This window comes from Leopardus geoffroyi, chromosome B3 (genome assembly GCF_018350155.1).
Source record: "Leopardus geoffroyi isolate Oge1 chromosome B3, O.geoffroyi_Oge1_pat1.0, whole genome shotgun sequence".
Classification (NCBI taxonomy): domain Eukaryota; kingdom Metazoa; phylum Chordata; class Mammalia; order Carnivora; family Felidae; genus Leopardus; species Leopardus geoffroyi.
Genome location: NC_059337.1, coordinates 100,580,603 through 100,604,948, shown reverse-complemented (window position 1 = coordinate 100,604,948; position 24,346 = coordinate 100,580,603). Strand labels below are relative to the sequence as shown.

General features: G+C 38.5%; 2 protein-coding genes and 1 pseudogene across 9 annotated transcripts in view; 1 reads left to right on the top strand and 2 right to left on the bottom strand.

Moving 5' to 3' along the window:
- The window catches only part of LOC123583729 (translation initiation factor IF-2-like), a 28,743-nt gene extending 19,298 nt beyond the window's left edge, over positions 1 to 9,445 (bottom strand). The window contains exons 1-2 of the mRNA XM_045450834.1: positions 9,318 to 9,445; positions 8,105 to 8,769 (exon numbers count right to left, since the gene is read on the bottom strand). Of these exons, the coding sequence (XP_045306790.1) occupies positions 8,121 to 8,769; positions 9,318 to 9,445 (777 nt within the window). The 3' untranslated portion in view covers positions 8,105 to 8,120. The remainder of the gene's footprint in view (positions 1 to 8,104; positions 8,770 to 9,317) is intronic.
- LOC123583849 lies at positions 1,227 to 1,823 on the bottom strand (annotated as a pseudogene).
- On the top strand, positions 8,383 to 22,930 carry GNPNAT1 (glucosamine-phosphate N-acetyltransferase 1). 8 transcript variants are annotated; one of them, XM_045450986.1, is made up of 6 exons: positions 8,383 to 8,490; positions 13,956 to 14,123; positions 15,479 to 15,541; positions 18,235 to 18,362; positions 19,733 to 19,794; positions 21,709 to 22,930. In XM_045450986.1, the coding sequence occupies exons 2-6, from the start codon at positions 13,970 to 13,972 to the stop codon at positions 21,854 to 21,856; spliced, it is 555 nt and encodes a 184-aa protein (XP_045306942.1). In that variant the 5' UTR covers positions 8,383 to 8,490; positions 13,956 to 13,969; the 3' UTR covers positions 21,857 to 22,930. The 8 variants fall into 8 exon arrangements, with proteins under 8 accessions (XP_045306942.1, XP_045306939.1, XP_045306937.1 ...); XM_045450983.1 differs by lacking the exon at positions 21,709 to 22,930 and adding an exon at positions 21,245 to 21,701; XM_045450981.1 differs by having other exon boundaries at positions 8,438 to 8,545; positions 15,491 to 15,541.
- Positions 22,931 to 24,346: the final 1,416 nt, after the last annotated feature.

The window sequence follows — 24,346 nt, the reverse complement described above, 5'->3', positions numbered from 1 at the left end:
TGTCTAGATGATCTAGCCATTATTGTAAGTGGGGTATTAAAGTTCCCTGAAGTTACCACATTCTTATCAATAAGATTGCTTATGTTTGTGATTATTTTCTATATTTGGGTGCCTCCGAATTTGGTGGCTAGACATTTATAATTGTTAGCTTTTCCTGATGGATAGACTCTGTAATTATTATATAATGCCCTTCTTCATCTCTTGTTACAACCTTTAATTTAAAGTCTAGTTTGTCTGATATAGTATGGCTACTCCAGCTTTCTTTTGTCTTCCAGTAGCATGATAGATAGTTCTCCATCCCCTCACTTTCAATCTGAAGGTGTCCTCAGGTCTAAAGTGAGTGTCTTGTAGACCGCAATAGATGGGTCTTGTTTTTTTTTTATCCATTCTGATACCCTATGCCTTTGGTTGGAGCATTTAGCTCATTTACATTTAGTGTTATTATTGAAAGATATGGGTTTAAAGTCATTGAGATGTCTGTAAGTTTCATGCTTGTAGTGATGTCTCTGGTACTTTGTGGTCCTTGCAACATTTCACTCACAGAATCTCCCTTAGGATCTCTTGTAGGGCTGGTTTAGTGGTGATGAATTCCTTCAGTTTTTGTTTGTTTGGGAACACCTTTATATCTCCTTCTCTTCTGAATGACAGACTTGCTGGATAAAGGATTCTCAGCTGCGTATTTTTTCTGTTCATCACATTGAAGATTTCCTGCCATTCCTTTCTGACCTGCCAAGTTTCAGTAGATAGGTCTGTCACTAGTCTTATTGGTCTCCCTTTATATAGAGTTAGAGTATGTTTATCCCTAGCTGCTTTCAGAATTTTCTCTTTATGCTTGTATTTTGCCAGTTTCACTATGATATGTCATGCAGAAGATCAATTCAAGTTACATGTGAAGGGAGTTCTCTGTGCCTCTTGGATTTCAATGCCGTTTTCCTTCCCCAGATCAGGGAAGTTCTCAGCTATGATTTGTACAAGTACACCTTCAGCCCCTTTCTCTCTCTCTTCCTCTTCTGGAATTCCTATTACACGGATATTGTGTTTGATTGCATCACTTAGTTCTCTAATTCTCCCCTCATACTCCTTGATTTTTTTATCTCTCTTTTTCTCAGCTTCCTCTTTTTCCATAATTTTATCTTCTAATTTACCTATTCTCTCCTCTGCCTTTTCAATGCGAGCTGTGGTCACCTCCACTTTATTTTGCACCTCATTTATAGCATTTTTTAGCTCCTCCTGTTTCTTTTCTTTTCTTTTTTTTTTTTTTTTTTTTTTTAGCTTACACAAAGGCAGTTTATTACCAGAAAACAATAATTTGAGGAATCCTGTTCACAGACGGCAACCACGGCGACCCCCCTTCCTGCGGGTGTTATCAGAGGGGATGGGGGTGACATCCTCAATCCACCCAATCTTCATTCCTGAGCGGGCAAGGGCTCTGAGGGCCGACTGGGCCCCAGGTGTGGGGGTCTTGGTTCTATTTCCTCCTGTGGCCCGGAGTTTGATGTGGACAGTGGTGATGCCCAGCTCCTTGCACCTCTGGGCTACATCCTGGGCAGCCAACATGGCAGCATAGGGAGAGGACTCATCTCAGTCAGCCTTCATCTTCATCCCACCAGTCACACGGCAGATGGTTTCCTTGCCAGAAAGATCGGTGACATGGACAAAAGTGTCACTGAAGGATGCAAAGATGTGGCACACGCCAAACACATTTTCTCCTTCAGCTACCTGAGGTCCAAGGCCCATGACCTGTTCTTCTTTCTTTTCTTTCCTCTTTCGAGGTGCCATTTCTGCGCATCTTCCCTAGACTCCGCAACCAGAAAGCCTCCTGTTTCTTAGTCCCTTGATCTCTGTAGCAATAGATTCTTTGCTGTCCTCTATACTTTTTTCAAGTCCAGTGATTAATTTTATGACTTTTATTTTAAATTCATGTTTTGTTATATTGCTTAAATCGTTTTTGATCAATTCGTTAGCTGTCGTTTCTTCCTGGAGTTTCTTTTGAGGAGAATTCTTCAGTTTTATCATTTCGGATAGTCCCTCGAGTGGCGCAGAACTGCAGGGCACTTCCCCTGTGCTGTCCGGAGTAACTTGGGTTGGTGGGCGGGGCGGCAGTCAGACCCGATGTCTGTTCCCAGCCCACGGCTGGGGCCACAGTCAGACTGGTGTGAACCTTATCTTCCCCTCTCCCAGGGGCAGGACTCACTGTGGAGTGGTGTGGCCCCTGTCTGGGCTACTTGCATACTGCCAGGCTTGTGGTGCTGCTTTGATGGGATCTGGCGTATTAGCTGGGGTGGATCCGCAAGGTGCACGGGGGTGGGAGGGGCAGGCTTGGCTCACTTTGCCATTGGTGGTCCCCTGTGGGAGGGGCCCTATGGCACCAGGAGGGAGGCAGACCCATCGGAGGGATGGATCCACAGAAGCACAGCATTGGGTGTTTGCATGGTGCAAGCAAGTTCGGTGAGGTGAACTGGTTCCCTTTGGGGTTTCGGCTGGGGGATGGGAGAGGGAGATGGCGCTGGCCAGCGCCTTCGTTCCCCTGCTGAGCTGAGCTCTGTCCTCCGGAGCTCAACACCTCTCCCTCCCGGTGTCCTCTTGCCCTCCCGCTCTCTGACTAGAGCTGTTGACTTATAACATTCCAGATGTTAAGTCCCACTGGCTGTCAGAACTCACTCCTTCTGGCCCCTCTGCTTTTGCAAGCCAGACTCGGGGGCTCTGCCTTGCTGGGCGGGCTGCTCCTCCACTGCCGCAGCTCCCTCCCACCAGTCCAGGTAGCACGCACCACCTCTCTGCCCTTCCTACCCTCTTTCGTGGGCCTCTCATCTACACTTGGCTCCAGAAAGTCCGTTTTGTTAGTCTTCTGGTGGTTTTCTGGGTTGTTTAGGCAGATGTGGGTGGAATCTAAGTGATCAGCAGGACAAGGTGAGCAAGCGTCCTCCTATGCCACCATCTCAAGCTTCCTCTCCTATATTTTAATTAATTAATTAATTTTGAGAGGAAGAGAGGGGCAGAGAGAGAGGGAGAAAGAGAATCCTAAGCAGGCTCCATGCCCAGTGTGAAGCCCAACACGAGGCTCAATCTCACAACCATGAGATCATGACCTGAGCTGGACACTTAACTGACTGAGCCACCCAGGCACCCCTCTATCAAACACTTAAAAAGGAGTTAATATCTCTTCTTCTCATACTATTGCAAAAAATAGAAAAGGAAGGAAAATTTCCAAATTCGTTCTATGAGGCCAGTGTTACCTTGATACCAAAACCAGATAAAGACACCCCCCCCCAAAAAAAAGAACTATAGGCCAATATCTCTGATGAACATAGATGCAAAAATGCTCAACAAAATAACAGCAAACTGAATCCAAGAATACATTTAAAAAAATCTTTCACCACAATCAAGTGAGATTTATTCTTGGGAAAGAGTAGCTCAATATTTGCACATCAATCAATGTGATACATCACATAAGAGAAAGGACAAGAACCATATAATCATTTGAATAGATGCAGAAAAAGCATTTGACAAATGCCACATCCATTCATGATAAAAACCCTCAACAAAGTAGATTTAGAGGGAACATATCTCAACATAATAAAGGCAATATATGAAAAACCCATAGATAACATTATACCCAAGGGTGAAAAACTGAGAGCTTTTCCCATAAGGTCAGGAACAAGACAAGGATGTCCACTTTCACCACTTCTATTTAACACATTACTGGAAGTCCTAGCCATAGCAATCAGACAAGACAAAGGAATAAAAAGCATCCAAATTGGAAAGGAAGAAGTGAAACTTCCACTACTTGCAAATGACATGATACTACTATATATAGAAAACCCAAAAGACTCCACCAAAAACCTCCTAGAACTGATAAATAAATTCAGTAAAGTCACACGATGCAAAATCAACATACAGAAATTGGTTGCATTTCTATATACCAATAATGAGCCAGCAGAAAGTGATATTAAGAAAACAATCCATTTAGGGGTGCCTGGCTGGCTCTGGCAGTAAAGCATGTGACTCTTAACCTCAGAGTCATGAATTCAAGCCCCACATTGGGCATGGAGTCTACTTAATTAAAAAAAAAAAAATTTTTTAAAGAAAACAGTGCCATTTACAATTGTACCAAAACTAATGAGATTTCTAGGAATAAAACTAACCAAAGAGGTGAAAGACCTGTACTCTGAAAACTACAAAACACTGATGAAAGAAATGGAAGACAACACAAAGAAATGGAAAGACATTTCAAGCTTATGGATTAGAAGAACAAATATGGTTAAAATGTCCATACTACCCAAAGCAATCTACATATTTAATGCAATCACTAGCAAAATCCTAACAGCATTTTTCACAGAACTAGAATAATCCTAAAATTTGTGTGGAACCACAAAAGACCCAGCCAGCCAAAGCAATCTTGAAAAGGAAAAGTAAAGCTGGAGACATCACAATTCTGGACTTCAAGTTATATTACAAAGATGGAGTAGTCAAAACAGTATGGTACTGATGCAAAAAGAGACATAAAGATCAGTGGAACAGAATAGAAAATCCAGAAGTAAACCCACAATCATATGGTCAATTAATCTTTGACAAAGCAGGGAAGAATATCCAACAGGAAAAAAGACAGTCTCTTCAACAAGTGGTGTTGGGAAAACTGGACAGTAACATGCCAAAGAAAGAATCTGCACCACTTTCTAATACTATATACAAAAATTAATTCAAAATGGATTGACGGTCTAAATGTGAGATCTGAAACCATAAAAATCCTAGAATACAGGCAGTAGCCTCTTTGACATCATCTGTAGCAACTTTTTCCTAAACAGATCCCCTGAGGCAAGGGAAACAAAAGCAAAAATAAACTATTGGGACTACATCAAAAAAAAAAGCTTCTGCACAGTGAAAGAAACAAAGAAACAATCAATAAAACTAAAAGGCAACTTACTGAATGGGAGAAGATATTTACAAATGACATATCCAATAAAGGGCTAGTATCCAAATATATAAAGAACTTATACAACTCAACACCAAAAAACAAATAATCCATGTAAAACATGGGCAGAAGACATGAACAGACAGTTCTCCAAAGAAGACATCCAGATGGCTAATAGACACATGAAAAGATGCTCAACACCACTTACCATCAGGAAAATGCAAATCAAAACTACAAGAGATATCACCTCACATGTCAGAATGGTTAAAATCAACAACAGAAGAAACAACAGGTACAGGTAAGGATGTGGAGAAAAAGGAACCCTCTTGCACCATTGGTGGGAATGTAAACTGGTGCAGCCACTATGTAAAACAGTATGAAAGTTCCTCAAAAAGTTAAAAATAGAACTACTCCATAATACAGCCATTGCAGTCCTGGATATTTACCCAAAGAATACAAAAATACTAATTCAAAAAGATATAGCACCTCATGTTCATTGCAGCATTATTTACAAGAGCCAAGATATGATAGCAGTCCAAGTGTCCATCGATTCATAAATGGATAAAGAAAATGTGATGTATGTATACAACGGAATATTATTCAGCCATAAAAAGAATGAAATTTTGCCATTTACAGCAATATGGATGGAGCTAGAGAGTATAACGTTAAGCAAAATAAGTCAGTCAAAGAAAGAAATACCATTTGATTTCCCTCATGTGTGGAATTTAAGAAACAAAACTAAGGAGCATGGGGGTGGAGGAAGAGAGAGAAAGGAACAAACCAAGAAACAGACTCTTAACTATAAAGCACTGATGGTTATCAGTTCCACTGCAACTATGTAACCACCATTGGTTAAACAGATTATGGGGATTAAGGATCGCACTTGCTGTGATGAGGACCAGGTGGTGAATGGAATTGTGGAATCACTATATTGTACACCTGAAACCAATATAACAATGTATGTTAACTAGAATGAAAATAAAAACTTAAAAAAAAAACTGTTCTAAACAACACAAAACAAAAACAAAAACATGTTCCTCAAAAATATTTAAATAGAAATTACCATATGGCCCAGCAATTTCACTTCTGGATATTTATCCAAAGAAAATTAAACCACCAGCTAGAAAAGATATATACACCCACATGTTCATAGCAGTATTACTAACAATAGCCAAGACATGGGAAAAATTTAAGTGTCCATTGTTAGATGAATGTATAAAGAAGTTTGTTTATATATACATATATATAAATACAAATACAAATAGTGGAATATTATTCCACAATAAAAAAGGGAATCCTGTCATTTACAACAACTCAGATGGAGCTTTAATACATTACGGTAAGTGAAACAAGTCAGAAAGAGAAAGACAAATACTCTATGATCTCACTTACATGTTCTATCTAACAAAACGAACAAATAAATTCATGGATATAGAGAAAAAATTAGTATTTGCCAGAGGTAGGGGGTGGGGAGCAAAATGACTGAAAGGGTCAAAAGGCACAAACTTCCAGTTATAAGTTAAATTACTCCTGGGGATACAACGTAGGCATGATGACTATAGCCAACAATATTGTATATTTGAAAGTTGCTAAGAGGGTAAATGTTAAAAGTTCTCATCACACACAAAAAAACAAACCCAAATTTGTAACTATGTATGGTGAGGAATGTTAATTGAACTTACTAATCATTTTGCAATACATACATATATAAAATCCTTGTTATGTTATACATGAGTTATATCTCAATTGAAAAAACAAAATAGGGCACCTGTGTGGCTTAGTCAGTTGAGCGTCCAATTCTTGATTTTTGTTCAGGTCATGATCCCAGGATCCTGGGATCAAGCCCCGCGTTGGACTCCATGCTGAGCAAGAAACCTGCTTGAGTCTCTGTCTCTGTCTCTGTCTCTGTCTCTCTCTGTCTCTCTCTGTCTCTCTCTCTCCCGCTGCCCCTGTCCCTCGCTTGCTTGCTCACTCGCTCTCTCTCAAATACAATTTAAAAATAAAAAATAAATAAAAATCGCTAGAGAACACACCAATGATTCCATTAAACTAGAAGTTGAGATTGTCACCTGGCTACCTCATTGCAAGTAAACCAACAGGCAAAGGAGGAGGCTAGAGTGCGCTGGCTAGAGTGACTATTAAGGAGAAATCGCATTCCTGTGGCACAAAAGGGATAAGGAGGAATACGCGTGAAATGCGGGAGATCTTTTGGGGTACCTCTCAGAACTGTGTTCTGTGATAAATTGTGTAACTGATTGCTACACTTTTTGCTAAACTGTAAAATTTACAGTATTTTGTTGCTCAGAAGAAATTCATCGAAAACATAGGGCCAGAAGTGTGATAAGGAAACAAGGATCTATGCTTAAGATTTGTGGTGTTTCTTTTTACGTCTTATACATTTTTCCTATGCAAAACGGTAAAAAGAAGGATGGATACAGAAATGTGTATGCCATCAGCCACACAGACGTTTTTGAAGGTGTGAGAATACATGAACCAGTAAAAGTGTTAACTGAAACTTAAATCTCACATATAAGCAGAAAATATCATTTCTAGCAGACTATATACAGTGTTCTTCAAACAGTATTAAGAATAAAATACTTTGCAATTCCAGTAAGTTGAAATTTATGGTATGGGGCAAGGAAGGGGTGCAAGTAGCTATATGACTTTGGTAAATTACTTCTCTGAACCTCAGTTCCCTAACCCGTAAAATGAGGACATCTGTTTTGGAAATGGGAACTCAAAAGTCATTTTTTTCTTTTCTAATCCAGGGTTTCTCCACCTCAGCATCTCCACTAACTCTCCAATGTTGTCGTGGGTCCCTGCTGTGTATTTTACGTTTAACAGACTAGGTGGTCTCTACCCTCTGGCAGATAACAGTGACATCTCTCCCACAGACAGGCTAAAAAACTCCAGACATCGCCAACTGTCTCCTAGCTGGCGAAACCGCCACAGCTGAGAACCGGTGTCTTAACCCTGTGGTTCATCCAAAAAGGATCTGAAAGGACTGCAGTGGCCCCACTTCACGGAGGTGACTCAGAAAACGGGATGAGGAGCTTCCAGCTGCCAGCCAGTCGCCCAAGTCCTAATTAAATGCACTATTAAGAGAAGGGGCAACAAGGGGCGACGGCAGAGGGCAAGAGGCCGAGCCTCCGCGTTCCGAGAATGCAAAAGGCCCACACTATCACCACTTACGGTGCTTCGCTGACTCCTAAGCAGAGTTATTTCCCGAGAAGCCGAGAGCTGGAGGCCGCGGGAATGACCGCAGGGAGCGAGCCCGGGTGGGGCCCCCGCGCCGCCGGGAGGCGGAGTCCCCGCGGGGGCGGTCCTCGCCGCGCCCCACGTGCGAAAGCCCGCCGCACGCCCCGCCCCGGCCCGCCCCTCGCCCTCGGAGCACCTCCGCCCGCCTGCGCGAGGCCCTGCGTAAGCGGCCCGGGGTGGGGCGGAGGCGTTGGCGGCGTTGCCACGTCCCGGTGGCGGCTCGCTCAGGGGCGGCCGCGACGGCAACCGTGGCGCGGGAGGTGGAGGAGGAGGTGGGGCTGGCGCTGAAGCCGGATCCGGATCCGGTGCTGTGTGCCCGGGTGGGTGAGAGTCCGACGGGCCTGGAGAGGAGCGCCGACCGCGAGTCCTCCACGGGTGAGGGAGGCTGGGGGCCGGGGAGCGAGAGCCGGGCCGCGCCTGGTGTCCAGGGGGCCGTCGTGGGCCTGCCTTCACATTTATCAAACAGGTGTGACCGCTGTCCCCGGGCGAGGAGAGCTAGGCCCGGGTGGGAGGTGTTTGTTCCGGGAGCCGCGCATTTAGCCTCGCCAGGTGGGTGCACATGTGGTGGTGGAGTGCGGTTCGGAGCAAGTTGAGCGCGCCTGGGTCAGAGAGAGGTTAGGGATGAGGGCTAGTGGTCCAGCCATACAGTGGTGGGCACAGGTTCTGGGGTCGAAACTAACTCTTCGCTCACCAGATTTTAACGGGGGGGATCGAGACAGCTGCTCACAGCCCTTGCTGCCATCAATTTTGAAGGGGCACGAATGCCCCGACCCCCCTTTTCCCTGTTCCTTTCCGAGGTGCACCCCGCGGCGGTCGGGAGCCACTTGAGGACCTGATTCTGCCCGGAAGATCACCTCCTGCACTGACTAAACTGGGGCTTCAGCTGCGGAAGGGAAGGACATCCTTTGTGTCTTTTCCCGGGGCTTGTACCCCTAGACACACTGAGCACTATGATTTTCCTTATAGGAGGAACTGATGTTTATGTAAACCGAACTCTTAAAATTTCGTGCAAAATTGAAACGGGAGATTATGGAATTAGTTTTGTTAGGTTATGCACTCAGGAATAAATCTTAGAATGGGTCTCAAGAAATCATTAAATCAGCCTTTCGGGTAGAATTCGCTGATATTTTTTTAGAATTAAAGCTACCTGTCTGGTACGATGATGTGAAGATTGAAGTCTATGGAATATGGTGTTTTAGAGCTCAAGATGGGAAAACAGGATAGGATTCCAAGTCCCAGTTCACACATTTGCAGTGTTACCTTGAGGCTCCACATGCTCCAGTTTCCTAATCGGTAGCCTGGGAATAGTACCAGATTATAGGGATCAAATAAACGATCAGAAAATACTTTTTAAAATTCTCTGCTGAAGTATAATTTCATAGCTTAATAAATATGGCAAGGTCTGTTAAAAATCAGCGAATAAAGTGTTCTTTAGATTAAAAAATTAGTCAAATTAGTATCGAAATTGTTACGAAGTGCATGTAGACAAACCCTAAAGTCTCAAAGAGCAAAACTTCCCCCTTCCCTCATTCACCATGTCATGAAGTAATGTAGCGATGACCCAGGAACTCTTGAGATACGTAAAGCAGTTTAGGTTTAGCCTTGGATTATGCTTTTTAAATTTTTGTATCAACTTTAAAAGTCTTCATTCCCAGTGTCTACTACTTGTTGCTCTCAATTGCTTGCTTCTAGCAGCATCTCCTCCCTGTTTGTATTTTAGTCTGCTGTACAAGTTGGGAAACTAAATTGTTGAAATTGCCCAAAGAATAGTCAGTTGAACGAGAACTTGATGATGCTAGTAAAAACGAATTTGGTGTATCGTTTTTGTGATATCATTTGTGGCAATTTGGGAAACTTTCTTTTGGATTTTCTGAGTTGTGACCGAGTAAGTCTTATACCATTTGTTATTCATTCACTAGGCGTTTATTGGGCTGTTAGGCTTATATGGGCCTTGTAAATGCATGCTAACTTCACAGTTAAATTGGAAAGGTTCTGGAGAAATATTTAGGGAGGGTTAAGGTTTAGTTTTTAAAATCAGTCACCCTAGTGTTGATGATGAGATTCAGCTTCAGACATCTGCAATTCTATTTACTGAAATTTCCTAGTTTTGCAATACTTCAGCGCACCTTAAGATCCTAAAATAATTTTTTGTAAACAAAATCTATTTCATTCCTTTCTAAAAATCTTTTGAAATTTGATAATCAAATCACATACTGTTTTAACTTTCCCAGCATATTAATTGGGCACCAGCAGAATTTTACTAAATGGGGATGGAGTGAGATAAAGGAAAGTAACTTTAAGTATGGCTTTATTTTGTGAAATAACTCATCAAGACATTTTGATGTTAATTTCTGATTGCCCAGTTAATGGATTCTTATTTCTATCCAGAATGCTTTGTTTAATGTATTTTGTTGACATGTCGAATACTCTTATTTTCCAAATATAGTTTACAGGTGTTGCTTTTGACTAAATTTTTAACTTGTACAATGAAGTAGGGAATTCATCTTCACTAGTGCATCTTCATTACTAAGGGTACAGAATCTGGAGTCATGCAGGAATGGCTGCATAGTCTGTGGTAACCTGTGCAAAATGCAAATAGAAGGTTCTTTGTTTAAAAATTGTTAAGAATTTCAATTCTGTGGCAGCAGAGAGTAGAACCAAGTGTGAGGCCCAGGGCAACTGCATTGGGGCCCAGTGCCTATGAAGCCGGCTCTGTTGCCTGGTTTTGAATCCTTACTCTGTTCCTTACTGGCCCTGTTATCTTGAGCAAGTTACTGTGCCTATTTCTTGGTCTGTAAAATGGGGATAATAATGAAAGATCTCTCATTGTATTTTTATGAATTAACAGGTACAAAGCACTTCATAAATTTTAGCCAATACTATTTTTTTATGATCATTCAGGGAATAGGACCATCTGGTTAAATATAAGCACAGGAAAATATTAGTATTTACTGTTTAAAATTCATTAAAGGCTTTGTAATCCTAATTCTCCTGTGTACCTCCTCTCCCCCTTCTCTCTTGGAAATTATTAACTGTATTTTGTGTGTTTTCTAGACTACATTTTATTGTAAACTCAGGCAACTTTATAGGAAAAAGTAATCTACTTACTTTAAATTGTTCTAATGTTCATCGAAATTCCCTTTTGAGCTTTCTTTAAAGTTCATGATTACAACGGTATGTTAAATAAAATGAACATCAAACTGTTTAAATAGTGGTCTTGCCCTGAGGAACTAAATTTTTAACACTTTCGGGCTTCTGTATTTAATGTATGCATTTTACTCTATTGATAAATATTTAGCCTGTTTATCTGCCTACCTGAAAAAATGTTGTTACCCATGTTTGCAATGAGAGAATACCCAAAAGCCTCAGGGATCCAATTACCAGGGACAAACACTAAAATGCATGCATTAAAGTTAACCGATACAAAATCTGTTTCAAGTGGACTGTAAGCTTGTTAAATTTGATATGAATGTGTGGTTTTTTAAAATGTTTGTTTATTTCTGAGAGAGACAGAGCATGAGTGGGGGAGGGGCAGAGAGAGAGAGGGAGAGAGAGAGGGAGGGAGGGAGGCTGCCTCAGAATCTGAAGCAGGCTCCAGGCTCTGAATCTGAGCTGTCAGCACAGAGCCCCACGTGGGGCTTGAACCCACAACCGTGAGATCATTACTTGAGCTGAAGTCCGACGCTCCAGGCGCCCCAGATTGTGTGTGTGCGTGTGTGTGTGTTTAATGTTTATTATTTTGAGAGAGAGAGAACATGTGGGGGAAGAGCAGAGAGCGAGAGGAGGGGGAGAGAATCCCTCTGTGCTGACAGCACAGAGCCTGATGTGGGGCTTATCCCACAAACTATGAGATCATGGCCTGAGCTGAGGTCAAGAGTCAGACACTTAACTGAGCCACCCAGGTGCCCCAATATGAACGACTGTTTTAATATTTTAATCATCACAATTTATTTCCTTTCCTTACTAGTCTTAGAACCAGATATAGTTGTTTTGTTTTTTACAGCTTATCATATTTAAGTCCTTTTTGAGGGAGAAAAAACCCCTTGGTGTTCTACATAATAAACTATGATTTTTTTTTTCTATCCAAGAATGTTTCAGTTTAATATAAACATATAACCTGTCATCTTTTTTGTAGCCTCTGTCTGTACCCAGCACAGTGCCTGACTCATGAATTAATTTAAAGATGAAAAAAATTAACAAAGATTTATAAACATGAATTTTAATTAGCTGCTAACTGAAGTATATCTTGTTGAGCACTTACAGTATGCCAGGCACTGTTAAGTGCTGTATATAGTAATTCATGTCCTTCTAATAATTTCATCTCCATTTTACAAATGAGTAAACGGATTGTTAGAGTTGAATACATTAACTATAATCACATTTGACATTTGGACACCAGCTTGACTCCAAAGCTCATTCTCTTTTCCATCTTAAGTTTAAATCCTGACTCCACTAACTTTGTGATCTTGGGCAGGTTACTTCGTTTCCTAGTCTGTTTAAATGGAGATAATAATCATCCCTATCCTGTAGGATTGTTGAAGTAAATGAATTAGTAATGTGTGAGGTTCTTTGAATAATGTCTGACCTATTGTAAATGCTGAACAAATGTTAACTGCTGTTATTATACCACACTACCTTCCCAAAGCCTCTACTGTAAGTGCAGCATTACCTGTATGGTTGTCAGTTACACATGCAGAGGTTTAATCCACCTTTAAGGAAAAGTTCAGACTAATTTCCCTTAAGCATATCATGACTTAGGAAATAGGGAACATAATTGGAGTGAGGTTATTGGGAAAATTGTCATCAAATAGACTTTAATTTTTCCTGTTTGTTTCCTTTTGTTATGTTAATATTATGGATATATATCTTTAAAATCTTTGTTTCAAAGGAAGGCTAGAAGCAAGTATCAAATAGAATAGTTTTTTTAACTGGGTAAAGGAATAGAAATGAAAGTTAGGGGTTGCTTTACAGTCTCCTAATAATTGTTACGAAGATTCTGTTCTTGCAACTCTGGGTTCCACAGACGTGCCACTGCCCCCATTTTTATGTTTTATATAATTTTTTCATTCTGTCCTTGTATCTGTTGTTTAGGCTGTTTTATTAGACCACACCTAGTAAGAATCTACCAGTTTCTGAATGTTCAAAAAAGAGGATAATACTATAATTGATTATTTTTTAATAGTATGAAAAACACTGGCTCTTTTCACGCTTCCTAATTGCAGCTGAGAAAATTACGTTATAGGTTCTTAGAAAATCTGGTCTGAAAACAAAATCCAACAGATACCCTTAATATGAATCTTTACTAGCTGAGACCAAATACTACAGTGAATGTGGAGTAAATAATTTAAGCCAGTTTATCAATTATCTTCTGTTTATGATTCATATAAAAAACCAAGTAGTATGACCAATAAGTCTTTCTTAGTGGTAAGACCAACCATCTCTTAGCCCAATAATAAAAAAAAGTAAAAGACCATGAAAAGTCAGCTAATCACAATGCTATGCTAGCACCAGCTGATAGGAAAAATATTTTAGAAGACTTGCTAGAAAACATGGTTTTAAAGTTTAAAACTTACAAATTTAGTCATTTGTTTACTATCTGATGTTAACCATAAGTCTTCTGTTCATCTGTGATTGTGGCATTTATGCTAGATTCGGGATAGAACATATATTGCATATATGTTAAAAGAATTTTCTAATTGCATTAACTTTTATTAAGAAATAGACTTTCTTACCAGCCATAATTCCCTATTAAATAAATGCCTTACCATTTAAAATTTTATTTTAGACCTTACTACAAAGATGAAACCTGATGAAACTCCTATGTTTGACCCAAGTCTACTCAAAGAAGTGGACTGGAGCCAGAATACAGCAACATTTTCTCCAGCCATTTCCCCAACACATCCTGGAGAAGGTTTGGTTTTGAGGCCCCTTTGTACTGCTGACTTAAATAGAGGTAGGGACTTGGTTTACAAATCTTGGTTAGAATTACACAGTTGGCCCCTGAACAACATGGGGGGTTAGAGGCACTGACCCCTGTGCATTTGAAAATCTGTGTCTAAATTTTGGTTCACCAAACGTTTAACTTACTAATAGCCTACTGTTGACCAGAAGCCTTGCCAATAACAGAAATAGTTGATTAATACATATTTTATGTTATGTGTTACATACTATATTCTCACAATAAAGTAAGATAGAGAAAAATGTTATTAAGAAAAATGTATTTATGGTACTGTAATGTACTTATTGAAAAAAAAATCTATGTACAAGTGGACCTGCACAGTTCAAACCTGTGTTGTTCAAGAGTCAACTGTAATTAGCATTCTGTTTTCTCCACAAAATATGATGATGCTGAGAATATTAAAAAATAATATTTGATTTTTGGATATTTTTTGTACTTAATTTCTAAAGTGACTGAGACACTCAATTCCAATATGTATATATAATGGCTAAGACCAGGTATCACTGTGAAATATTTCAAATGTCTTAAGTACAACACTACTCCTCCCTAATTAATCCTTTAAAAAGACTTTTCATAAAGGTAAAATTATCATCTATAATGACAATAAGGAAGAGTCTTCTCTAAGAAGCTGGATGGGAAATGAGGGTGGAGATAATTTACTTGGAAAGGTTGCAGAGGTTTTGTTTACATGTATTTCTTTTTTTTAAATATAAATTCTCCAAAATGAGTTCTTTAAATTTTGGTAATAAGAAATCAACTTTTTAGTTTTCTTTTTAGTAGGAAATCTGAAGAAACTAATTTTGGTCAGACTAATTATGGAGTGTGTAGAAGTTAAGATTCTCAAAGTTCTCAAATGTCCACATTAATTTAACATTAATGAAATTAATTAGTATTCCTTAAAACTTAGTCTCAACAATATTTATATTTTAATTCAAAAATAATATCATATTTGACCATGACGATCTTGCACGTTTAAGTAAATAAAGCCAAAGCATGTATTTGGGAAAATTTGGCATTCCTTGCAGCAAATTTAATGCAAATTACATCGAAAAATATACCTGCTTGTTTTATAAATATTGAATTATTAAGGTCTGCATGACTCCAAAATCTTAAAAAATCCTTTTCCAGGCAAATTCCTTGGTAAAACCTATTATTCTTTGTTTCATGTAGTGGTTATAGAAAGAGTAATGGGTTTCAGTTTAATATTTTTAAATAATAAAATGATTAATTTCAAAATGATTACAGAAAGTTCTGAAAACACAAGTGCCCATAATCCCACCACCTTCACTCATTGCTTTTGATCTTTCATTTGGTCTTCTCATGACTTGAAATCTGTTTTTCAAAACTAGGTTTTTTTAAAGTACTAGGTCAGCTGACTGAAACCGGAGTTGTCAACCCTGAACAATTTATGAGTAAGTACTACAGCATCTTTTTCCTGAATGAAAATAAAGGGAAACAAGATTTTTCATTTAGAGCTATGTTCAGTGTCCACTTGTGTTTGTGTTCAAATAGCTGGAAATTATTCATAGGATAATTAGCTATTTTCTTATTTTTTAAAGTTTATTTATTTTGAGAGAGAGAGAGAGAGGCAGGGGGAGGGGACAAAGAGAGAATCCCAAGCAGGCTCTGTGCTATCATGCTATCACCTGGGGCTTGAACTCATGTACCATGAGATCATGACCTGAGCCGAAATCAAGAGTCAGATGCTTAACCAACTGAGCCAGATGCCCATTTTCTTATTTAAATGGTTAATGTGGTTACCTGTTCTAGAATCCAAATGTAGCAATTCTCGTGTTTTACAAAATACCTGACTTTTAGACAATTATCGTAACATTAAATCTAGGTGACATCTTTAGAGATTGTTTTATATTGTATTTTTTTTTTTTTAATGTTTATTTTTGAGAGAGAGGCCAAGCATGAGCAGAGGAGAGGCAGAGAAAGAGTGAGACGTAGAATCCTAAGCAGGCTTTAGGCTCTGAGCTGTCAGCACAGAATGTGACATGGAGCCCAAACTCACAGACCACAAGATCATGACCTGAACCAAAGTTGGCTGCCTAACTGACTGAGCCACCCAGGCGCCCCTTATAGTATTTTTCATGTGGTTAGGTTATTCATGGAAATCTCATCACCAAATAAAAGTGATTGAGACATTATGTTCTCAATTTATTTAGTTTGTTTATATTGAATTTTAAGGTCAACCAGTGTCATAAGCATTTATAATACATATGAGAGATGGGGGTGCCTGGGTGATTCAGTCAGTTGAGCGTCTGACTTCTGCTCAGGTCATGATCTTATTCTAGCCCTGCGTCGGGCTCTGTGCTGATAGCTCAGAGCCTGGAGCCTGCTTCGGATTCTGTGTCTCCCTCTCTCTTTGCCCCTCCCCTGCTCACAGTCTGTCTCTCTCTTAAAATAAATACACATTAAAAAAAAATTTATAATGCATATGAGAGAATGGAAATCCAGAGAGGTCAAATGACATAAGATCACAGATAGTTACTGATAAAGAAAGGATTAGAACCTTCCTGATCCCATCCAGTGCTCTAACACTGTCGTTTCCTGTTTTCTACAATTTCTTCATTTCTGTCACCAGGTAATTTTGTTTTGTACTGTAGCTGATCCTCCCAAGATGAAGATCACTCTTTTCTGATTCTCACTGTTTTCCTTGAATTTATTTCTTCTTCCCACTCCAGAACCCTATCTAGAACAAGACTAGAAATAAACAGTATGTGAGAATATTAGGCTCAGTTTTTATTTCTGAATTCCTCTTTGCCTGTATGTCTGATTAGATGAGAAACCCAAGATAAGTACTAAAAATCAATTTGAGAGAAAAGTATTCCATCTTTGCTCCTATTTGCCATGTGACTTTGGGATGATTAGATATGGAAACATTTTTTAGCTACTTTACAAGGTGCTTTCAAAGCAAACAAAAACAATGATTCGGTTTTTTTAAATTTTTTAAATATTTATTTTTGAGACACACACACACACACACACACACACACACACACACACACACACAGAGTGAGCGGGGAATGGGCAGAGAGAGAGAGGGAGAGAGAGAATGTCAGGCAGGCTCCACACTGTAAGCATGGAGACGGATGTGGGACTCGAACTTGAGAAACCAGGAGATGGGACCTGAGCCAAAACCAAGAGTTGTATGCTTAACCAACTGAGCCACCCAGGTGCGCCAGATTCTGTTTCTAAAAAAGCAAGTCAGAGTCCTGAAACACCAGATCACTGTCAAAATATTTTGAAGCCAGAAGACTAAAAATTACAGAATGGAGCCATGTAAACATTTTAATTAAAATTTGCTCATGTAAATTGAGCACCTGTGTGGCTCAGTTGGTGGAGTGTCCTGCTTTGGCTCAGGTCATGATATCACAGTTTAGGGTTCAAACCCCATGTTGGGCTTTGGGATTCCCTGTCTTCCTCTCTGTACCTCCTCTGCTCGTGCTCTCTCAAAAATAAATAAAACATTAAAAATTTTTAAAAACAAATAAGAGATTTGCAGTTTTGTTTTCTTTTCAATATTGAGTGTAAAGGTTAAAGAAACTTAAAGTAATAAAGATATTAGAGTTTTCATTCATTAGTCACAGAAGTGGAAGCATCTGTAATTTACTTGCATTGTGTTATTCACCTAAAATAGCTGTTAATAGTTGTACTTTGCTAGCAGATTTTTTTTTTTAATGTATGGACTGTATTCTAATTGATAGTAATTGCTGATGTTTCAACCTCTTGGTCATTTTTAATATTTTCTTTGAAAACTTTAAGTTTATTTATTTTAAGAGAGAGAGAGAGAGAGCAAGCATGGGAGGATCAGAGAGAGGGAGAGAGACAATCCCAAGCAGGCTCTGCACTGCCAGCACAGAGCCCAGCGCAGGGCACAAACCCTGAGATCATGACCTGAGCCGAAATCAAGTCAGATGCTTAACTGACTGAGCCACCCAGGCACCCCATAATAATTAATTTTTTCTTTAGAAAACAAAGTAAATTGCCATGGTGAAATCACTTTAAATATTCAATAATGAGTCAGCTAATCCTAATATTTTTATGGCACCTAATAAAGTTTAAAGTCTGCCACATAACACTTGTCCGATTTCCACAGAATCTTTTGAGCACATGAAGAAATCTGGGGACTATTATGTTACAGTTGTGGAAGATGTGACTTTAGGACAAATTGTGGCTACAGCAACTCTGATAATAGAACATAAATTCATCCATTCCTGTGCTAAGGTATGTGTTCACATTAATGCTTATGAATAAAATGAACAAATGTTTTCTAGCAAAATCAACTTTGAGTTTCCATTAGACAAATCTATTTTCTCACTGCTTTTCAATGCAAAATGAGAGCTGTATTCCCCTGGAAAAAGTTTTGCTTCTTAGACATCACTTAGTAACATTTTCGTCTTGTGTTCTCAGAGTTAGGAAGAAGATGTATTAACTATCTGAATTGTTTGCTAAACATTGTTTTGTAAGGTGTCAGATTTGGTATAGTCATAGGGAAACCAAGTCAGCATCATAAAATTTGGCAGTGATGTTTAGAATCCCTAATGCTATTTAAAAAAAAAAAACAACAAAATACTTTGTATATACAGTAACACAAATTCCCACATCCATTTCCAAGCACTAAAGATTCAGAATATTATATAGTTGACCCTTGAACAAGATTGGAGTTAGGGATGCTGACACTCTGCAGTGAAAACTCTGTGTGTAACTTTTGATTCCCAAAACTAATGTTGACTGGTTACCCTACAACATAAGCAGTTGATTATGTTATGTATATTATATATAGTATTTTTATTTATAAAGCAAGCTAGAGAAAAAAATTTACTATTTTTTTTTTTTTTAAGTTTATTTGAAAGCGAGAGAGAATGAACGTGAGCAGAGGAGGGGCAGAGAGAGAGGGAGGGAGAAAATCCCAAGCAGGCTCCTCACTGTCAGCCCAGAGCCTGACACAGAGCTTGATTATGACCTGAGCTGAGATCGTGTCTGATGATTAACTGACTGAGCCACCCAGGCACCCCAGAGAAAAGAAAATGTTATTAAATCATGACAATACATTTACAGTATTGCATTTATTAGAAAAAATCTGCATAAGTGCACCTGTACAGTTCAAACAAACCACATTGTTCAACTGTATTCTGCTCTGTGACATTTCTAACTCCTGATCACTCCTCATGACTCATGAGAACCTAGCTAATCCAGTGAAAATTAGAAACACTTCAAATGTATTCTGAGGTACAAATTTTGGTGGGCTTTCTTTACTAGAAATTAGTAAATTATATTTGGATGTTTGAAAGAAATTGCTCTTAAGCAAGGAGTAAGATGATGGAACATGACAAGATTACATTTTGGTTCTGTGGATTCTGAAATCTGCTTTAAAACAATGGAGTGGTAAGATTTTGGATATAGACAAAACAAGATTAGGCTACAAATTGGTTCATTATATTATTGCCTCTATAATAAGTAAAAAAGGGTTGCATTTTGGTTTCTGTGAACTTCCAAGTTTACAAAATATTGTTATCATTGAATTCTGTCACTTGTTGATGTAGCTAAAAACAAAACTACATGCTTAGTCCCTTAAATGCTGTAAATATTTTCAGAGAGGAAGAGTAGAAGATGTTGTTGTTAGTGATGAATGCCGAGGAAAGCAGCTTGGCAAACTGTAAGTAGGCAGAAACAAGGTAACCCTCATTAAATTAGATACTTTTTCTGTTTTAGTTAATAGTATCTTACCCAGATATTTGTTAAAAAATGTTTTCCTGTTTGAAGTTCTTTTTAGGTGTCCTTAATTAAGCTCACCCTGTAGTTTAAATTAAATTTAATGAAAGAAACAAAGTATTTTTATGTTTTTTTTTTTTAATTTTTTTTTTAATGTTTATTTATTTTTGAGACAGAGAGAGACAGAGCATGAGCAGGGGAGGGGCAGAGAGAGAGGGAGACACAGAATCTGAAACAGGCTCCAGGCTCCGAGCTGTCAGCACAGAGCCTGACGCGGGGCTCGAACTCACGAACTGTGAGATCATGACCTGAGCCGAAGTCGGACGCTTAACTGACTGAGCCACCCAGGCGCCCCAGTATTTTTATGTTTTATCATGAAGTTAGGAAATAGGGAGTGTACTGTCTTATAGACTAACATTTTTATTGACTTTTAATATTTTCATACTAATAGGAAACAAACTTTTGGCTGAGTCAAGTGATTCACCTATTTCCCAGTCTTATTTAAAAACAAAGGAAATGTCCTCAGCCTCTTAAGTTTTAGAAACATATACTAAAATAGCCTTTCCTGTATAATTCTCTATGCATTTATCTAAATCTTTTGTTTATTTATTTAGAGAGACAAGAGACAGCGTGAGTGGGGGGGAGGGGCAGAGAAGAGAGAATCCCAAGCAGGCTCCACACTTCAGCGCAGAGCCTGATGTGGGGCTTGAACTCAGAGTGAGATCATGATCTGAGCTGAAATCAAGAGTCAGGCGCTTAACGGACTGAGAGCCACCCAGGCGTCCCTATCTAAATCTTTTAACTTGCTTAATACCATCTCTTCTGAATTTTAAGGAAGTTGCTCAATAAGTTAGGACCTACAATGTGCCAGATATTATTTGAGATATTTGGGATACATCAGTGAACAAAACAGACCAATTTCTAATATTCTAGTCCACTTAAATGTCATACCTTTTATAGTTTCCTAACTTCAGTCAAGATGTTCTGTCTTCAAAATGATACAACTTTTCAGTCTGTGCGAACATGAGAAAACCCTTTGGGTAAATTTTTGTAGATCTAGTTTTTTTTCCGTAAGGCCATTAGAATCACATTCTTATACTGGGGTTTGGATTCTTTAAGGATTTGAAAAATGTATACTTTTTTTGTTTTGTTTCTATTTCATATTATTTAGAGCAATCCAGAAGTAATCTGATATATACTTTCACAAATATTAGCTTTAAAAATGATACAAAGCTTTTACTCATTTTATGTGGAAATGTTGTCTGTTCCTAAGTAGTTTGAGTAGATTTAGGAAAAAGATTCAAAATTTTGGCCATATTTTTAAAAAAAGTTGACAGTCTTTAGTGTTAACATGAATCCTTTTTTTAATTTTAATGTTTGTTTATTTTTGAGAGAGAGAGCAAGCAGGGGAGGGGCAGAAAAAGAGAGAGAGACACACAGAATCCGAAGCAGGTTCCAGGTGCAAGAGCTGTCAGCACAGAGCCCAATGCCGGTCTTGAACTCACGAGCCACGAGATCATGACCTGAGCTGAAGTTGGAGGCCTAACTGACTGAGCCACCCAGGTGCCCCAGTGTTAACATTAATTTTAGGTTGAATTTAGTATTGTTCTATTAATGTGCTAGAGACAACTTAGATAAGTTATATTTGAAACAGTAAAATGCTTTGGGTGATTTAAAGCTTGTCCAGTTACAATTTGAATATTTAAATGAATATAGTGAGAAAGGTCATGACCTAAACCCATTTCTAATATAAATTTGAAATTTTATTTATATAATATTTATTCATTTATATTAAGTTACTCAAATGCATTTTCATTAACAAATGCTCTATGCTTTCCCCCTGCTTTTTGAATTGCAGGTTGTTATCAACCCTTACTTTGCTAAGCAAGAAACTGAACTGTTATAAGATTACCCTTGAATGTCTACCACAAAATGTTGGTTTCTATAAAAAGTTTGGATATACAGTATCTGAAGAAAACTACATGTGTCGGAGGTTTCTAAAGTAAAAATCTTTTAAGAAAGACATTTGTCAAAGGAGCTAATGCAACAAGGCAATACTCTTCTTAGAGTTAAAATATTTTGTTGCTGCAACCCAGTGACCTCCATAAATACTGGATTGAAAATAACATGGTAATTCAACACGTATAATGACACTTAGAAGATTACTTTGGCCTGTGGGACATGCTGTGAGTTTAGATTACAAATGAGTCTTATAAAGGGGATGATTTTTAACCAAAGGAATATATTTTTAACTTGAATCTTTTCTTGCATTGTATTTTTCTAAAGTTTGGCTTCATTTCTTTGTAGTTAAGAGTATAGGTAGTATAGTTATGTGTCTGCAATCTGTACTGCTCATTAAAAAAATATATATATACCATAAATAAGGCTATATCACATTCACAAAATTAATACTTTTGTTTCAATCAGAGAAACACCAAAAATCACTTAGGAGTGTTATCATTGTTCCATATATTATGTGAAATTGGGTAAGATAACTAAATGTAGTGCAGACCAACATTTGTTGGTCCTAATACTGAATTGGCAAACAACCTGGTTAGCCTTTTCAGTAAGTAGAAATGAAAATTATAAAATGTGACAGGATTCAAAATAAAACAATTTAAGTGTACATCTGAAAGTTTATATAATTCTTACTCAGTTAAGGTACCACCTGTCTTATATGTGAAATATTATTCATTTGTTTAAAATACCTAAGAGCAAATATAAGGTACTTTTTAACAGTGAATGAGCAAATCTTGGCATATTGTGTATTTCTAACCTGATTTCTCATCTTTTCATTGATGTCTTCTAAGTAACATTTTTATGAAAGATTACAAAACTGAGTGGAATATTTTAAATAAGTATCATACTGCATTTGTTAAATCCTTGAAATGTTGATGGAAGCTTTTCTATTTACTGTGATTGTCATGGTACTATTATTCTGGTCACTATCTTGTTTTGATTTTATTTATTTTAATTATTTTTTTTAAGTTGGAAAATTGGATATTTTATTAATGGTTCTAATCTTTTGCATTCCATGTTACATTAAACCTGTTCATATGATGAAAAGTCTTTCATTAGAATCCTAATGTCTGTGTTTTTCTTGCATCTTTTGTTGAACTATTAGGTTATGTCCTGGTTCAGAAGAGTTCAGTTTTGTGTACTCTTTGTAAAATTAATTGGGAAAGTAAAGACCCACCACTTGTCATCCCTCTCACTCACACGTACCTCAAATGGATTTAGGATTTCTGTCCTTGTTGTAAGCTCAAGTTGGCTTTCTAAAACCATAGAAACCCTTCACCAATAGAGGGTGCACTACTTACCTGCTAATGACCTATGCTTATGAATTGATCTGTTTCTAGTAAAAGCAACAAACCTGCTTTTGCCTTTTCAGCTAGTTTTGCCTTTTCAGGAGTCCTACAACCTTGGCACGATGGTAGCTTTATTAAGTACATTATGGTACTTAAAACCCATGTTAAAAAAAATAAACCTAAAAGAAGGCAAAATTATATGCTTTACCATTCTTGTAAATAATTTGAAATAAAATTGTCTACAAGGTTGGTATTTCAGTAAATCCCTTTAAATAGTATTCTTAAGGTCTTTTAAACCCTCCCTATAAGAGTTATAAAGTATATAAAAAGTGTCATTGATGAAAATGGTGATTTGTATTTAGCTTTATTTTTATTTAAAGTTTTAACCTCAGTGTGCAAGCGGGGATGAGGGGCAGAGGAAGAGAATAAGCAGCCTCCACACTCAGCCAGTGTGGAGCCCTACATGGGGTTCAAACCCATGACCCTGGGATCATGACCTGAGCCAAAAGAGTTAGATGCTCAACTGACTGAGCCACCCAGGCACCCCTGTATTTAGCTTTATTTTAAAAGCTGGTCAATTTGTAGCAATGTGGATGGAACTGGAGAGTGTTATGCTAAGTGAAATAGGTCAGGCAGAGAAAGACAGATACCATACGTTTTCACTCATATGTGGATCCTGAGAAACTTAACAGACCAGGGGGGATGGGAGGGGGGGAAAAGTTACAGAGAGGAAAGGAGGCAAACCATAAGAGACTCTTAAATACTGAGAACAAACTGAGGTGGGGGGGCGTAAGGAAAATGGGTGATGGGCATTGAAGAGGGCACCTGTTGGGATAAGCACTGGGTGTTGTATGGAAACCAATTTGACAATAAGTTATATAAGAAGAAAATAAATAAATAAATAAAAATAAATAAATAAATAAAAGCTGGCCATTGGGGTGCCTCTGTGGCTCAGTTGGTTAAGCCTATGACTTTGGCTCAGGTCATGATCTCATGGTTCATGGGTTCAAGCCCCAGGTTGGGCTCTGTGCTGACAGCTCAGAGCCTGGAGCCTGCTTCAGATCTGTGTGTGTGTCTCTCTGCCCCTCCCCCGCTTGCACTTGGTCTCTCAAAAATAAATAAAATTTGGGGCGCCTGGGTGGCGCAGTCGGTTAAGCGTCCGACTTCAGCCAGGTCACGATCTCGCGT